Source organism: Ambystoma mexicanum, chromosome 3p (genome assembly GCF_040938575.1).
Source record: "Ambystoma mexicanum isolate Mex_15411 chromosome 3p, UKY_AmexF1_1, whole genome shotgun sequence".
Taxonomy (NCBI): Eukaryota; Metazoa; Chordata; class Amphibia; order Caudata; family Ambystomatidae; genus Ambystoma; species Ambystoma mexicanum.
This window is the reverse complement of record NC_090925.1, coordinates 1,199,413,461-1,199,425,919: the sequence shown is the minus strand read 5'-3', so window position 1 is coordinate 1,199,425,919 and position 12,459 is coordinate 1,199,413,461. Positions and strand designations below refer to the sequence as shown.

At 43.8% G+C, this 12,459-nt stretch overlaps 1 protein-coding gene across 3 annotated transcripts in view; it reads left to right on the top strand.

Moving 5' to 3' along the window:
• Nucleotides 1-11,992, top strand: part of LOC138581348 (protein bicaudal C homolog 1-A-like) — a 361,089-nt gene extending 349,097 nt beyond the window's left edge. For all 3 annotated transcript variants that reach the window (XM_069652613.1, XM_069652612.1, XM_069652614.1), the window contains 3 exons: nt 308-462; nt 5,701-5,800; nt 10,067-11,992. In XM_069652613.1, coding sequence (XP_069508714.1) covers nt 308-462; nt 5,701-5,800; nt 10,067-10,197 — 386 coding nt within the window. In that variant the 3' untranslated portion in view covers nt 10,198-11,992. The remainder of the gene's footprint in view (nt 1-307; nt 463-5,700; nt 5,801-10,066) is intronic.
• The last annotated feature ends 467 nt before the right edge of the window (nt 11,993-12,459 follow it).

Genomic DNA, 12,459 nt, shown 5'->3' with positions numbered 1-12,459 from the left:
ATAATTCTTGGTACACTACACAGATCTGGGTGCGACCTTTTGCGTAGGGCTGCCCTGATGTGCAGCACCAGTGTTTATGCAAGTCCATCAGACAGAGTGGTAGCAGAACATGATGATGTATGTGATACTATTGCGATTGATCACATGATGATGAATAACTTCTGAATTGGAATCCAATCTCGAAAATGTGTGCTATTTCTAGATTCAGCTTCAGCTTCCCGGAAAAGCCTTGTGTGGCATGTTGTTATAAATCAATATAGCAGTAGATTTTTGATTTCTGATTTCCTTTTGTACCGCTGATTTACAGGTGACCATCTACTAAGCAGCAGCAATTACTTTGAGAGCATTTCCTCAAACAGCTCCAATTTTCTCAGTGCAACATTTCAACAGACTACAGACCTGCCGGAGCTGTTCAGCAAGTTAGGACTAAGCAAGTACACCGATATCTTTCAGCAACAGGAGGTAGGCAAGGAACTGCCTGATTTATGTTGGTTGTACTGACTTGAGTTCTTTGTGGCACTGCATTAACCGCATCACATTTCATCCAGGCCAACTAGCTTCGTCAGATATTTCCGCAGGCCGCCCAGTCCGTTTACTACAATGGCACGGCAGGTATGCGGATACATTGTGTGGGTGGTATACCATTGCCCTCCCCTCTTGTCCTACCCATCCCAGCTCTTCTGCTACACCTTGCATCCCTCTTGTAACACCTGGGTGCGTCTCCTTTGTATTGTGGGCCGTTGCTTCCCAACTAGGTTTGCGCTTCATAGATCCCATATATACACACATATTACGTGCCCAATAATGACACATTCTGTTCTAATGTGTGCAGCATTGAGGGAGTCTGAAAGGTTGCACCTATTGCTGCTCATCCACCTAAAACGCGGTGCATGGCTGAGATGGCATGGCATGCAACGGCAATGAACGAGATTTGGAAAGTGTTGTAATTGGGACATCCAGAGCAGACGCCTATAGTGCGCTAGCTGTGTACATTGCACTAGCTGGGGTGTGTGCTTGTGGATCCACCACATGTATGTAATGACAAGGAGTTCTGGCGTGCATGCCGTGATAACGCGATCTGTCGCTGCCGACTGCAGATCTGGATCAGAATGGGCCGAGAACAGACCAACCATTAGTTTTGGTATCGGTGAGGCTAAATCCAGGGTGAGGGTTTGCAGGGTGGCAAGGTGATAAGGAGCTTCTCTATTTGGAATATGTTCAAGGTTTCATCTGGGTAATGCTGCATAGGTTTGCTTAAAGGCTGAGGTTTTGAGTCAAATGCATCACATATTACTCTACTCTTATGCCACAAAAGCATATAGTATCACACCATTGTATGCTAGATTTCTGTGGCAAATGTCTTTAAATGTTTCTATTGGAGGGCACTTGTGCCACATGATCTGTGAACTGAGAATACACCCTCCTGTATACTTGTAATGTTGTATTCTGTGACGTGTGTGTAGAATATAAGAAGAAATATGGATAATTATTTGGTTACTTTGACTTATGTACAAGTATTTTTAGTGGTCGAAAAACAATGGTGTCTAAAATGTGTTTGCTCATTTTTCTACTGATGTTTTGCTTATGCATACAGTTTAGGACATGCTTAATGTTGTGGTTTTATTAATTAACTGTTCATGTGTTTGACACCAGAGAGACTTAAGTAAAACTATGGATCAACAAGGACTGCACACATCATATAGTCATCGTTATTTTGGTGTAAAGTAGTACACATGTATATGAGTGGGTAAAGTTCATGCTTTAGTTGAAGACGGTGGGCCTCATTACTCATGTACCATTACTGCCACCGGCATTAACGACCAATCTGCCAGATTCTGAGTGGCGGGGGGTTCATCCCCATTCAAGAAGTAACAAAAGACTCCATTCTGGATTTGCAACATTAAATGCCCCCGTAGACACTCATTTGTTTGGAAGTAATGTGCAGTAAAAACCTCCAGCACTTGCAGATGTGTTTCCTCCGCCCCCCCTCCATCCGTGTAACATGGCATGCAGTATAATTGCCAGTGGGGCCCGGCATGCAGTATAATTGCCAGTGGGGCCCGGCATGCAGTATAATTGCCAGTGGGGCCCGGCATGCAGTATAATTGCCAGTGGTGCCCGGCATGCAGTATAATTGCCAGTGGGGCCCGGCATGCAGTATAATTGCCAGTGGGGCCAGTACGCCGTTCTGCTATATTGTCTAATCAGTTCCATTTGTGTGTGGGCACTCAATTTGTGTCATTGTTTCTTCTTCTAACACTTGTGCGGTTTTCTTAAATGATATACCATTCGCAAAATTGCTGGAAAATATGTCTTTGAGGCAGTGCAATGGAAAATCATGCACTTTGAGTTGGGGCAGCTTTGTAACTGCTAACGCACCACAGTATTCCTTGACAATTGCGTGTGGCAACTTGATAGGATCGTTTCCCTACACTGACGTTTTGTTAAAAGGCAGCAGCTAGTGAAACTGGTTCTGTTGTGTGGTACCTGGAATGTTACCGTACATGGCAACGCCTGCCACAGGAGTTGCTGCATAGGTTTGTTGGGGGCTGGAAAGCAGTTGTGGAGCATGCCACAGGGGGGTGTTGCATACTTTTGAATAAAAGAAGGTTGTGCGTCTGTGGAGAGGCGAACATACAGCTGGGGTTTATTGTGAAGCAGTGGGAGGGAGTTCATATTAGATGCAGACAAAATGTAATTGGGGCGATGCCCGCCTCTGCCCGGTGGTGAGTGGACTTAATGCCAGGGACAGTTTGACTGTGGCACTCACTTTCAAAATGATCCAGTGCACAACTACTGCTCATGTCTTCCTCTGCGCTCCAAGAAATGCATTATAATACTTGTGGTGGACAGAGTGCACACTCCACCTGACATGATGTGTCCATGTTTATTATCTGTATCACCCTGTAACCTCTGGCCTCAAGCTTCGTATATTCCTGTAACTGCTGCGCCCTGATACCCCTGGGTCTGGAGCGCATTACAAATGATTAAACAAACAAACAAACACACCCTGTGCAGCATACTCAAGAAAATTCAGCCTGCGGCATATCTCCTTTCCGGAAGATGTGGCAAACCTGCCAAGAGCGAAACCATATTGAGGCTCAAATGCAAACTTGTCAATTTCCTGCATTTTACTATTTGAATTAATTGCTAGGTTCAAAGAAACATGGATTACAAAAAGATACCATTTTAGAGTTAACACAGTTTACTCATCGAAATAAAAACTCACATTGGGAATGGACACTACTGTTTTACGCCCCAACCAAAAAAGAATAAAATGCACCCACGTCCAAATTTTGCCTGAAGCCCTGGAAATGGCTTTATTTTAACAATGGGTACAAAAAAACAATTACTCAAGCCAATCGTTAATCAGATTCTCTGTTGGTGTTGCAGCCACAATGCAGAGAATTAGGGGCGGTGTGTGTGTGTGTCCTTCCATTTGATGATGTTCTTCAAGCTGTCCTGGATTTGTAGCCAACCCGATGTTGAGTCCTGGAAATTGTATATCCCCCAACTTGCAATGGAACAGGTGAATCTACAAGTCAACGCATGTAAAGTGCAATTGGACAAGAAAACAGAAATGTAGTCTTCATGCAGTGGGCCAGGAGGCTGCAAGAGCCCTGATATGGTGCGTGATAGAATGTACCTTCTCATGCGTTTGGTTGGACGGAAGGCCCCTTCTCCTGTGTGCAGTTATACTGTGGTCATTGTGCTTCCTATAGGGCATGGGCCTGCAACCCTTGTCTCTCCAGATGTTTTGGACCTCAAATCCCATCAGCCCTAACCAGCATAGTCAATGGCGAGGGAACACCTAGAAAGTCAGCGGTAGCAGACCCATGCTGCAGGGGACACTGGAAGAGAGGAGTGCTGCCAGACTGTCACACAGCACAATCTGTTAAGGTGCTCTCAGAGTCCTTACACACTGGCATGCTGGGCCAAAAAAGCACTGTCATGAAAATCACTTTAAAGGATAGTAGGACTGGTTGGTCACAAAAAGAACATGGATGGGTGCCCTGTGAGCGAGGTGGTAATTAGAAAGATGATGAAGCTAGAGAGGGGCACTGTGACAAGGGATGGATGGAGGTACTCTGTCTAAGAATGGTTGCTATAAGGATCACAGTGAAGGTAGCTCTCAACTTGTCAAACATGTCATGCTGGTCCTCCAATGGTGAAATGCTGGTACTATTTGAGTTGTCAAATGAATTATACTGTGCTACTATTTTGTATGGTAACAGTGGGAAACCTGCAATCGATTTTATGAATAATAAAAAGAATACAGTAGGAGGCTGATGGTCTAATGAAGGTCTAATGAAGGCCACTTCTGGGCTATGACTTGGACACAAATATGGAGTTAAGAGGCGAGTGGGCTAGAGGCGTAGTTAAGAGAGTGAGGAGGGCTGCAGAGAGTGTGAGAAGAGTTATAGTTGGTGCTAAACTGAGCACAGCAGTCTCTGCACCAAATCCTCCGTAGGGTCCATACAACAAACCTTTCCTGGGTGGTCTGAGGAATGTTTTGGGGCCCTGGGGTTAGTGGCCAAATCAGCAGATGTGTTGGCTACAGCCTAGGCCATGGGGGGCTCTGGGACCAGGAGTGACAAAGTGTCACCTACAATGTCACAGGTAAGAAAAAGAAATGTTACAAATAAGCACACTTAATACTTGGACATCCCACGTGAGCAAACTCGGTTTGGGTATTCCACCCTCACAGCAATAGAGAAGAGGCTATCCTGATCCTTGCCCATCCCAAGCTTCGAGCAGTAACCAGTGGGCGGTATACAGGGGGGCCTGACTATTCAGGAGATCAGCGATTGGCCCACTGCCTGCCTGTGTCACTGGATGACTGTAATATCAGGATGAGCTACATATTTGGCACATGGACCCCCTGATTTTGTGTTACCCCACTTCCTGGGCTGGGTGTAATATGCCTGGAGATGGACACCTGGGGATCCATGTAGCATGAGTTTAAGCAGGATCTCTTGTCATTAATGCCTCTTTCACCGGTCCTGGTGCTACCGTGGCACAACGAGTGCCCATGCTATCACAAACAACATGGCTGACACTGGGTGGTCACATGTGTGTTCATCCAGGTACCATGGACACCATATTGTTTTAATGTTGTACTATATGGTATCTGTAGTATATCAATGTTTACATGTGATACCTAATTAAGGAGAGATGACCCAGAAAATAAGTTGGACGATCTACTAAGAACAAATGTTTAACTGCTGGTTACGTCAGTTTGGCTGTAAGGGCCTCATCATGAGTTTGGCGGTATGCCAGCAGATTTACTCCAAATGCTGCCAAACTGTATTACCGTTCTCACCACTTGGTCTGTAGTAATTACTGCCTGATTACAAGTGGTGGTATGGCGGTATTAGTCCCCAACTATGTAGTCTGGGGATTTTGGTCGAATTGGTAATACCGCCGGCAGTAATTCTGCCAAAATGCGGAGAATTTACCTACATCCCTTTGCTGAAATGTTTTCCTACCCCACACCACCAAAACCATAGTCGGGCAGTGTGGTAATGCAGCGGTAATGCAGTGGTAACTCTGTTCCCACTGCATTACCACTTTTTTAGGCCGAACCGCCCAACTCATAATGAGGCCAGTGTCACATCGGACCGTACGTGCTCCACTTTGCAAACCTTCATGCATTTCCAATCAGCATCAAACTCAATAAACGTTGCAATTTTCCCGCAGATTGATTTCCAAACGTTCCTGACACTGACTGATGAGGACTTGCGGGAACTTGGAATCTCGACATTTGGTGCAAGGCGGAAAATGCTAATGGCAATTGCAGGTGAGACTCCTTATTCTTGGTGACAGTCTCCTTACAAACAAAATGTACTGTTAATAAAAAAAAGTATTTTATTCAAGAAATAGTTGGCTAGAGGAATGTCACCTGGCATTGCTCAAGCAGGCATTTCTACCTACAGCTGGAATACGTAGAAATTCCTCTGACATCTATGAGCAAACATTGGCAAAACCCGTAGGTGTTGGCTATCATATGTCAAGTGCAGCCCAAAATGGCCCAAATATTGCACCATATGCCAGGCATAGTGACTATATGATAAGGTAGAAACCCACGTGTTGCAACTACCAATATATTCCCTATGCAGTCTCAAGGCCCCCAAAGTTGTATACTTAACTTCCAAATACAAAGATACACCTATACCCGTGTAGCACAAACATGCTTGGGTACGTTGTGAGACACAAGAACTATTTCTGAAGTCTATGGATGCCCTTTTGCCTGACAGTATCTTTACTACAACCTATAAAGAATCGGCATTTACATTGCCTTGGTTTCGTAAATCCTTACATTTGACACAAATAACCCAGAGGAAGACAAACCTCCTGATCATGGGTTTGTGTTTTTACATGCCCTCACTGTTATTTTCTGTTAAGTTACAATGCCACAGAGTGCTCCCCAGCACCCCCAGGCCAGCAGCAGCTTGCCACTAAATAATAGGAGGAGTGATGGAAAAAGAGGGTGGTGAATGGCCAGGGAAAGAGGGACAAGGTGAGAGGGGAAAGAGTGGAGCCCTCGCGGTGCAGTCTGCAGATTTCCGGGCACATAGATGTAGGGTCACCAAGTGCACAGAGAGGTACCTTAAACACTCCTGATGCCATTACAAATAAATTAAATGTTCCACATTACAGCAGGCTCTTGAAAAAACGTGCCGGGGGTGGCTGGCGGATGGGGGAGGGATCAAATAAAGGAGTTTTCCCATAGAATGGAGGGATGGGGATTTAAATATATACAATACAAGCTTTTTTATACAGCACCCTATTAACCAAACTGCTCTGTTAACCAGGTGCCTCCATTTCAAGTAACAATAACAGTTTTGGTTGAAAAAATGCCAGATAACCAAGTTTCCTAGCGAGATAACAAAGCAAACCCTCCAGGAAGCATAGTTATGTGGCTTCTTTGCTTTGTTATCTGGCTCGGACAAACGACATTTGGTTAACCGGCACGTTTGATTATCCAGTGTCATTGGGTTCCCAATGGTGCAGAATAGAATAATCAAGCTATTACTGTATATCTATATTCACTGAAAAAAAAACTTTGTTAAGGTGCAGTTACGTTGCGCAGATGTAACACATAATGCCCTTTTGTATGTCATTGTGAATCCCTTCTCTTATAATATGTATGTGCTCATAGGCTTCACAACAGGAACGCACCGAGTTAAGCTGGTCATGACGTACTACTCCTAATGGTGCATGCCTGGGGGGTTCTGGGCAAATGTATGCCCCTGCCAGGCATGGACCACTGGGAATGCACGTCAGCTCAGGGTTCTTTCAGGGAGGGAGCTTGCTTCTCTAAACTTTCTTTTCTTTTGTGGTCCTGTTCCTCCATAATGACTGAAATGGCTGGCATGGCACTGCGTATCTGCATATTATGGATGAGTCCCCAGTGGCCATATACCTTCAGCTAAAAACCTGCCATACAGACTTCCTATGCTGGCCATCGCGAACTCTGAAAATGGCACCTACCTTTCTCCGTTTTCCATCGTGTGACTGTGTAGAGGAGCAGCCGAATGCATCTAAAGGAAGTCTCGCCCAGATTCTGCCTATATGTTGGAAACCGGAAAATGCGACACGTGCAATGCCAGTAATGATACCTATACCATGAAGACTCTTTGAGACAAGGTTTCCATTGAGAAGACCCTATGAGAAGTACCCCTGAAAGGCTGATGATCTTCAGAGAAAATCACTTCAAGAAGTGTCAAGATGTGAAAAGGAGAAGCTGGTGACGTCATGAAGAATGAGAATGACGCGCTGAGAAGGATGACCGGAGAAGAGAATGCATAGGTGATATAGAATCTGATGGTGAAGTAAAGAATCAAGAAGACGTTCATGTACGGAACGAAGATTGCACAAGCGTGAAGAACACTGAAGAAAATGCAAGCCATTCAATAACTGTACAGATGTTGTAACGCAAGTAGTCAAAGCATTCATAAGGCTCGCTATGCGTACTATATTGACTGCAGGTGGTGCCACCAACAAATATGTATATAGAGGTCTGGACATTCGATAATATATTTTAGTAAGCAAGTCTCCATGAAGGAAGGTGGATTTGAAGCTACGTGTGTCACAGCAAAGAATAGGCTTAAATTCGAAGCAAAATCAGAAAGGCTGTCTGGCTTGATGTCAAAGACTGGAAGCAGCCAAGAATTGGTTATCAGCGTGTGAATAACAGTACACTTGAGAAGCCAAGGCATCCCTTTTTAAGGTTGCAAAGAAGGAACACCATGGATGCCAAGGTTCTTCATTAAAGACGAATTAATGCTATAATGCAAGCAAATTCACGGTTTCTGATCACGTGAGTTGAGGATGAAAATAGATGAAGACCATGGTGCACCGAACTGGAGATAGCAAGTGCTCACGCTCCCATATATTCCCAGAGACAAGGAGCTACTGCGAGGCCAAGTTCAAAGACAATGTGAATGGCAGACGGCCTGAGTGATGAGAGATGGAAGGCTAATTGGGTGGGAAGATAAGGTTGAGTCCACCCACCAGCACCTAGAATACCAGTTTACGTGCTGCTAGAGTTTCAAATGCTCCAGAAGGGTACAAGTGTGCCAACGGATTATAGAGGGCCGAATGATGAAGAGCCTTATAGTTTAAGAGCCAATGAGGTGTTGTGTTTCTAAATATTGTTGAATATGACTTGCACGAAGGGAGGGCATAAGTGACCCACCTGACTATAGAGACCCAATCACAGTCCCAGCCCCTACAGAGATATACTTAGATGTTCCCGTTGAGCCAATCGCAATCCCATGTAGGTTTTCTTAATTTGCCACGTAGTATGACACCAATGAATGATGCTTTTTTGCTTTAAAGATGTGATTTTTTGTAAAAGTTGTTGCGATCATGCTTTGCGACGTCCGTTGATGTCGTTGTACCCCCTGTTTTAGATAATTTTAATAAAACAGTGTTATTTTCCCACTTCCTGAGTCGTTCTTTTTGCGTAGTTTGAGAAGTTATTCTCGGTCCAATCCATATTATGACATGTTACCTCGTGTAAAAGGACCTAAGGGTTAAACTGCCTGCAAATGCAATCTTGCACCTACCTGTAACTAAATGAGGAATGACACTTCTAGTTCGGATTGGCTTCTCACATCCTGACTCTGGCTAGCCCTATGTTTGCATGACACCTGACTTAATGAATCACTATTTGAAATCCTAGTTCTGCTCTATTTGAATATTACTAAATGCAAAAAAAGCTCTGTCGTATGTAAGTTGATTGTAGTGCTGTAGTATTCTCTAATTTGAAGTCTATTTGGAGGGTTGTTAAAATGCTGTGTGGGAGTGGCTGGTTGGTCTCGAAGTAATGTGTTGAGCTAAGAAGGTGAAATGTTAGTGGGCAAGGACAGTCTAGTTTGCCCTGAGGCATCAGGGAGCAATACAGTTTCATTTCTCATATTGTCTACCTGCCAAGGAGCAGGTCACATTGTAGAGTGAGAAAACGTAGAAATCACTTTGTAGTGTGAATTATGTCGAGGTGGTAGAAACTGGGATGGCATTCTATGGCTGTTTGACCCCGTCCAAATGGCTGAACATACATATTATGGGCTCCAGTCTGAGTTGCTGCTTAGCAGGTAAAGGCAAATTGACTTTTGTTGCAGGCTGGTGCCTTCGCTGGTAAGGCAGTGATTAGTCAGGCTTTTAACAGTGTGGCCAATTATGGTTTACAGAAGGTTCCAGAAGCTGACTGAAATGTGTGTACTCTTATTAGCCGGAATGTTGAGCCCGTCTGGCTGGGTGGATTTAGTGGTCAATGGGTGCAAACTCCTCAATTCCACACTCTGGCCTGAATGACAGAGGAGGGGGATTGTAAACCCATTCTGCCATTCCATTCCACTGTATCAGAAAAAAAGTTTTTTCCACCCACGCCTATCCGTTATCTTCTAACTCAGTGTATGAAACAAATGTGCATCTTGGTAAGTTCGATACAACTAATATTTATTGTGAACCTATCATGTCAACAAGTATTGCTGCCGAACATCCTTAAGTGTGACCACTAGACACGATGAATGAAGTAACGGAGTACCTTTTCTTTCAGATATGGGGAAGAACAAAAGGAAACCAGTAGAAGCTGCCAGTGTCCGGGCATCATATCTGGAAGGCGGAGCCAGCGGAAGACTCTCGCGTATAGGTCACTCGGATGACCCAGCACAAAGTAATCGGTGGTGATGAGACCGCGGTGGTCTTTTGGCAGCCCGATGAAGAGGATTTCTCCTAAAATATCAAAAAATCGGCCAATGAAAATGGAAATTGGTGAAACAATTTACACCGCTAGTCAGTTTGTGAACTTATCTATTGACGTAAAATGCAGGTTCATCGTTTCGTTTTTTTATAATTAGCCTAAAATCACACCTCACCGATTACCTTGTTACAAAAATTACAGCAAGAGCTTTGTGAAGGTATGAAGCGGAACACTGCTCTCAAATGCAACGCTGCACCAGTCAACCACATTGTCGATGACAATTGACAAATACTGTGTGTATATTTAGATTCCCAAGTTGGTCTTGCGCTGTGTTTTACACAAGGAATTGTATAGCTAAAGTAGAAATGAAGTGCCCTTTCACTATTCGACCAGCATTTATAGCACGTGCCAAAAAGTGATATTGAACCACTACTGCCTTTGTAAGAAGCTCTGCTTCGGTGTGTACGGCTGCAATGTGGGATCCTCTGCCTACAGGCACGTGAGCGCATATAACAGGGCTGGCACTGTTGCCCCAGCAAAGCTTTACCTGCTGTGAGCTCTACATGTTCACCCTATCTCGTCTTGCACGAAAATAGGAGTCGGACAAAACATGGGCAGGAGAACCTGAGCATCTCTGTGATGGCCAAGTTAAAAAGAAATGTGTAGGCCATCTTATTCACAAAAGTGACCTGTGCACTGTAGGGAGTCTACATAATCTCATTGTGCGGCCCAGTCTCTATAAATACATAATATCAGCTGTGCAATTACACTGGTATGTCATCAGATATATGCCAACAGGCCTCTCCCCAAAACATCTTTCAATCCTCAAAGGGATCAACTGCGAATATTGCAAAAATAAAATTCATCCATTTTTAACGCTAACTAATGAGGGGAACTGTATTTGGGACAGCACCGTTTCCTGAGAAATCAGCCATGTACAGAAGGATCAGGAATGACACACCAAGGTATTGTGCATTATCAGTCCTCCCTCGCCCCAATCCCAATTTAGGCTGACAGATAAAATGCCCTGATTTGTCCCATGTTTGATTTGATTCTGAACAGAAGGAAAGTTGTTTGAACAGTTGACAGTTGGAAAATACCACTACGTAGAAGAGAGTGGGGGAGTTAGTGGTATCTCGGAAAAAGAACTGGAAGGTATCAATCCTTGTTACTATAGTGGGAAAATGAATATTAATGTGAATAATGTACAGAGACATAGGCAACGTTGTACTTATGCTTTACTGGAGAGACTTTCATGGCATAAAGATTGGGAGTGAACATTAGAACGCTCCACGACGTTTGAGCTTGAGGAGCAGCGGCTGAAGTAGTTAATACGCTTAACTTAGTAGCAAGCAGAGTGACATTTACATATGCTAGAGATATAGAGAAAACGCTCATGTATAGATAAATATGCTTGTGGTTTTGTATAAGAAGTGAATATTTCTACACAAATTGTTTTGCACTAACCACAGACCTAGGGCCCATTATTGTTTATAGTCTGATATAAATCGTGTAGATAGCTGTGAAAAGGAAGAGTTTTCTATGCACAAATGTTTGTATAAAAGGAATATATTTTACAATTGTCTCTCTCTCTCCCTCTCTGAACATGAGATCCGTTTTGCTGTCATTCACCAGCAATTTCTTTGCACAAATGATTTACGTCTGTCCCAATAATTAAAACTGTGTACACTTTTAAAAACCTTTATAAGCAGAGTTCTGGGAACTGTAATTACACACAGTTATGAAAATGTATATAAAAACACGTGTTCAACCATTATTCTACTCGGATAAGTTCAGGTTGAAGATTTCTGTGGTGTTTTGGAATTTCTGTGGGACTCATGGATGCTACATTTTTCAATCTACGACAATGAGCACAGTCCAGAAATGCCTGGGCATCTGCATGCCTAGCACACATGCATACATGTGAACCAGGGACGTCCTCCCACCCAAATGGCTGGCGTAGCGGAAGTGACATCGCACATCTCATGACATTACAGTAAGTGATGTCATATGGCCTTTGACCATGATGGCATAACGTAGTGATACCATGTGACATTTGGCGTTGATGACATCACTGCAAGTAACGTCACAGTAACTGATATAAACGCATGACTGATAAAATAAATTGTAACTTAAATAAATGTTTGTCTGCGTTAGTTACCAACCATAATCAAACTCCGTGTCGCCTTGCAACGTCATTGTTGGGGTCATGATGAGACTGGTGTGTACACACTAGGACCAACATAGAA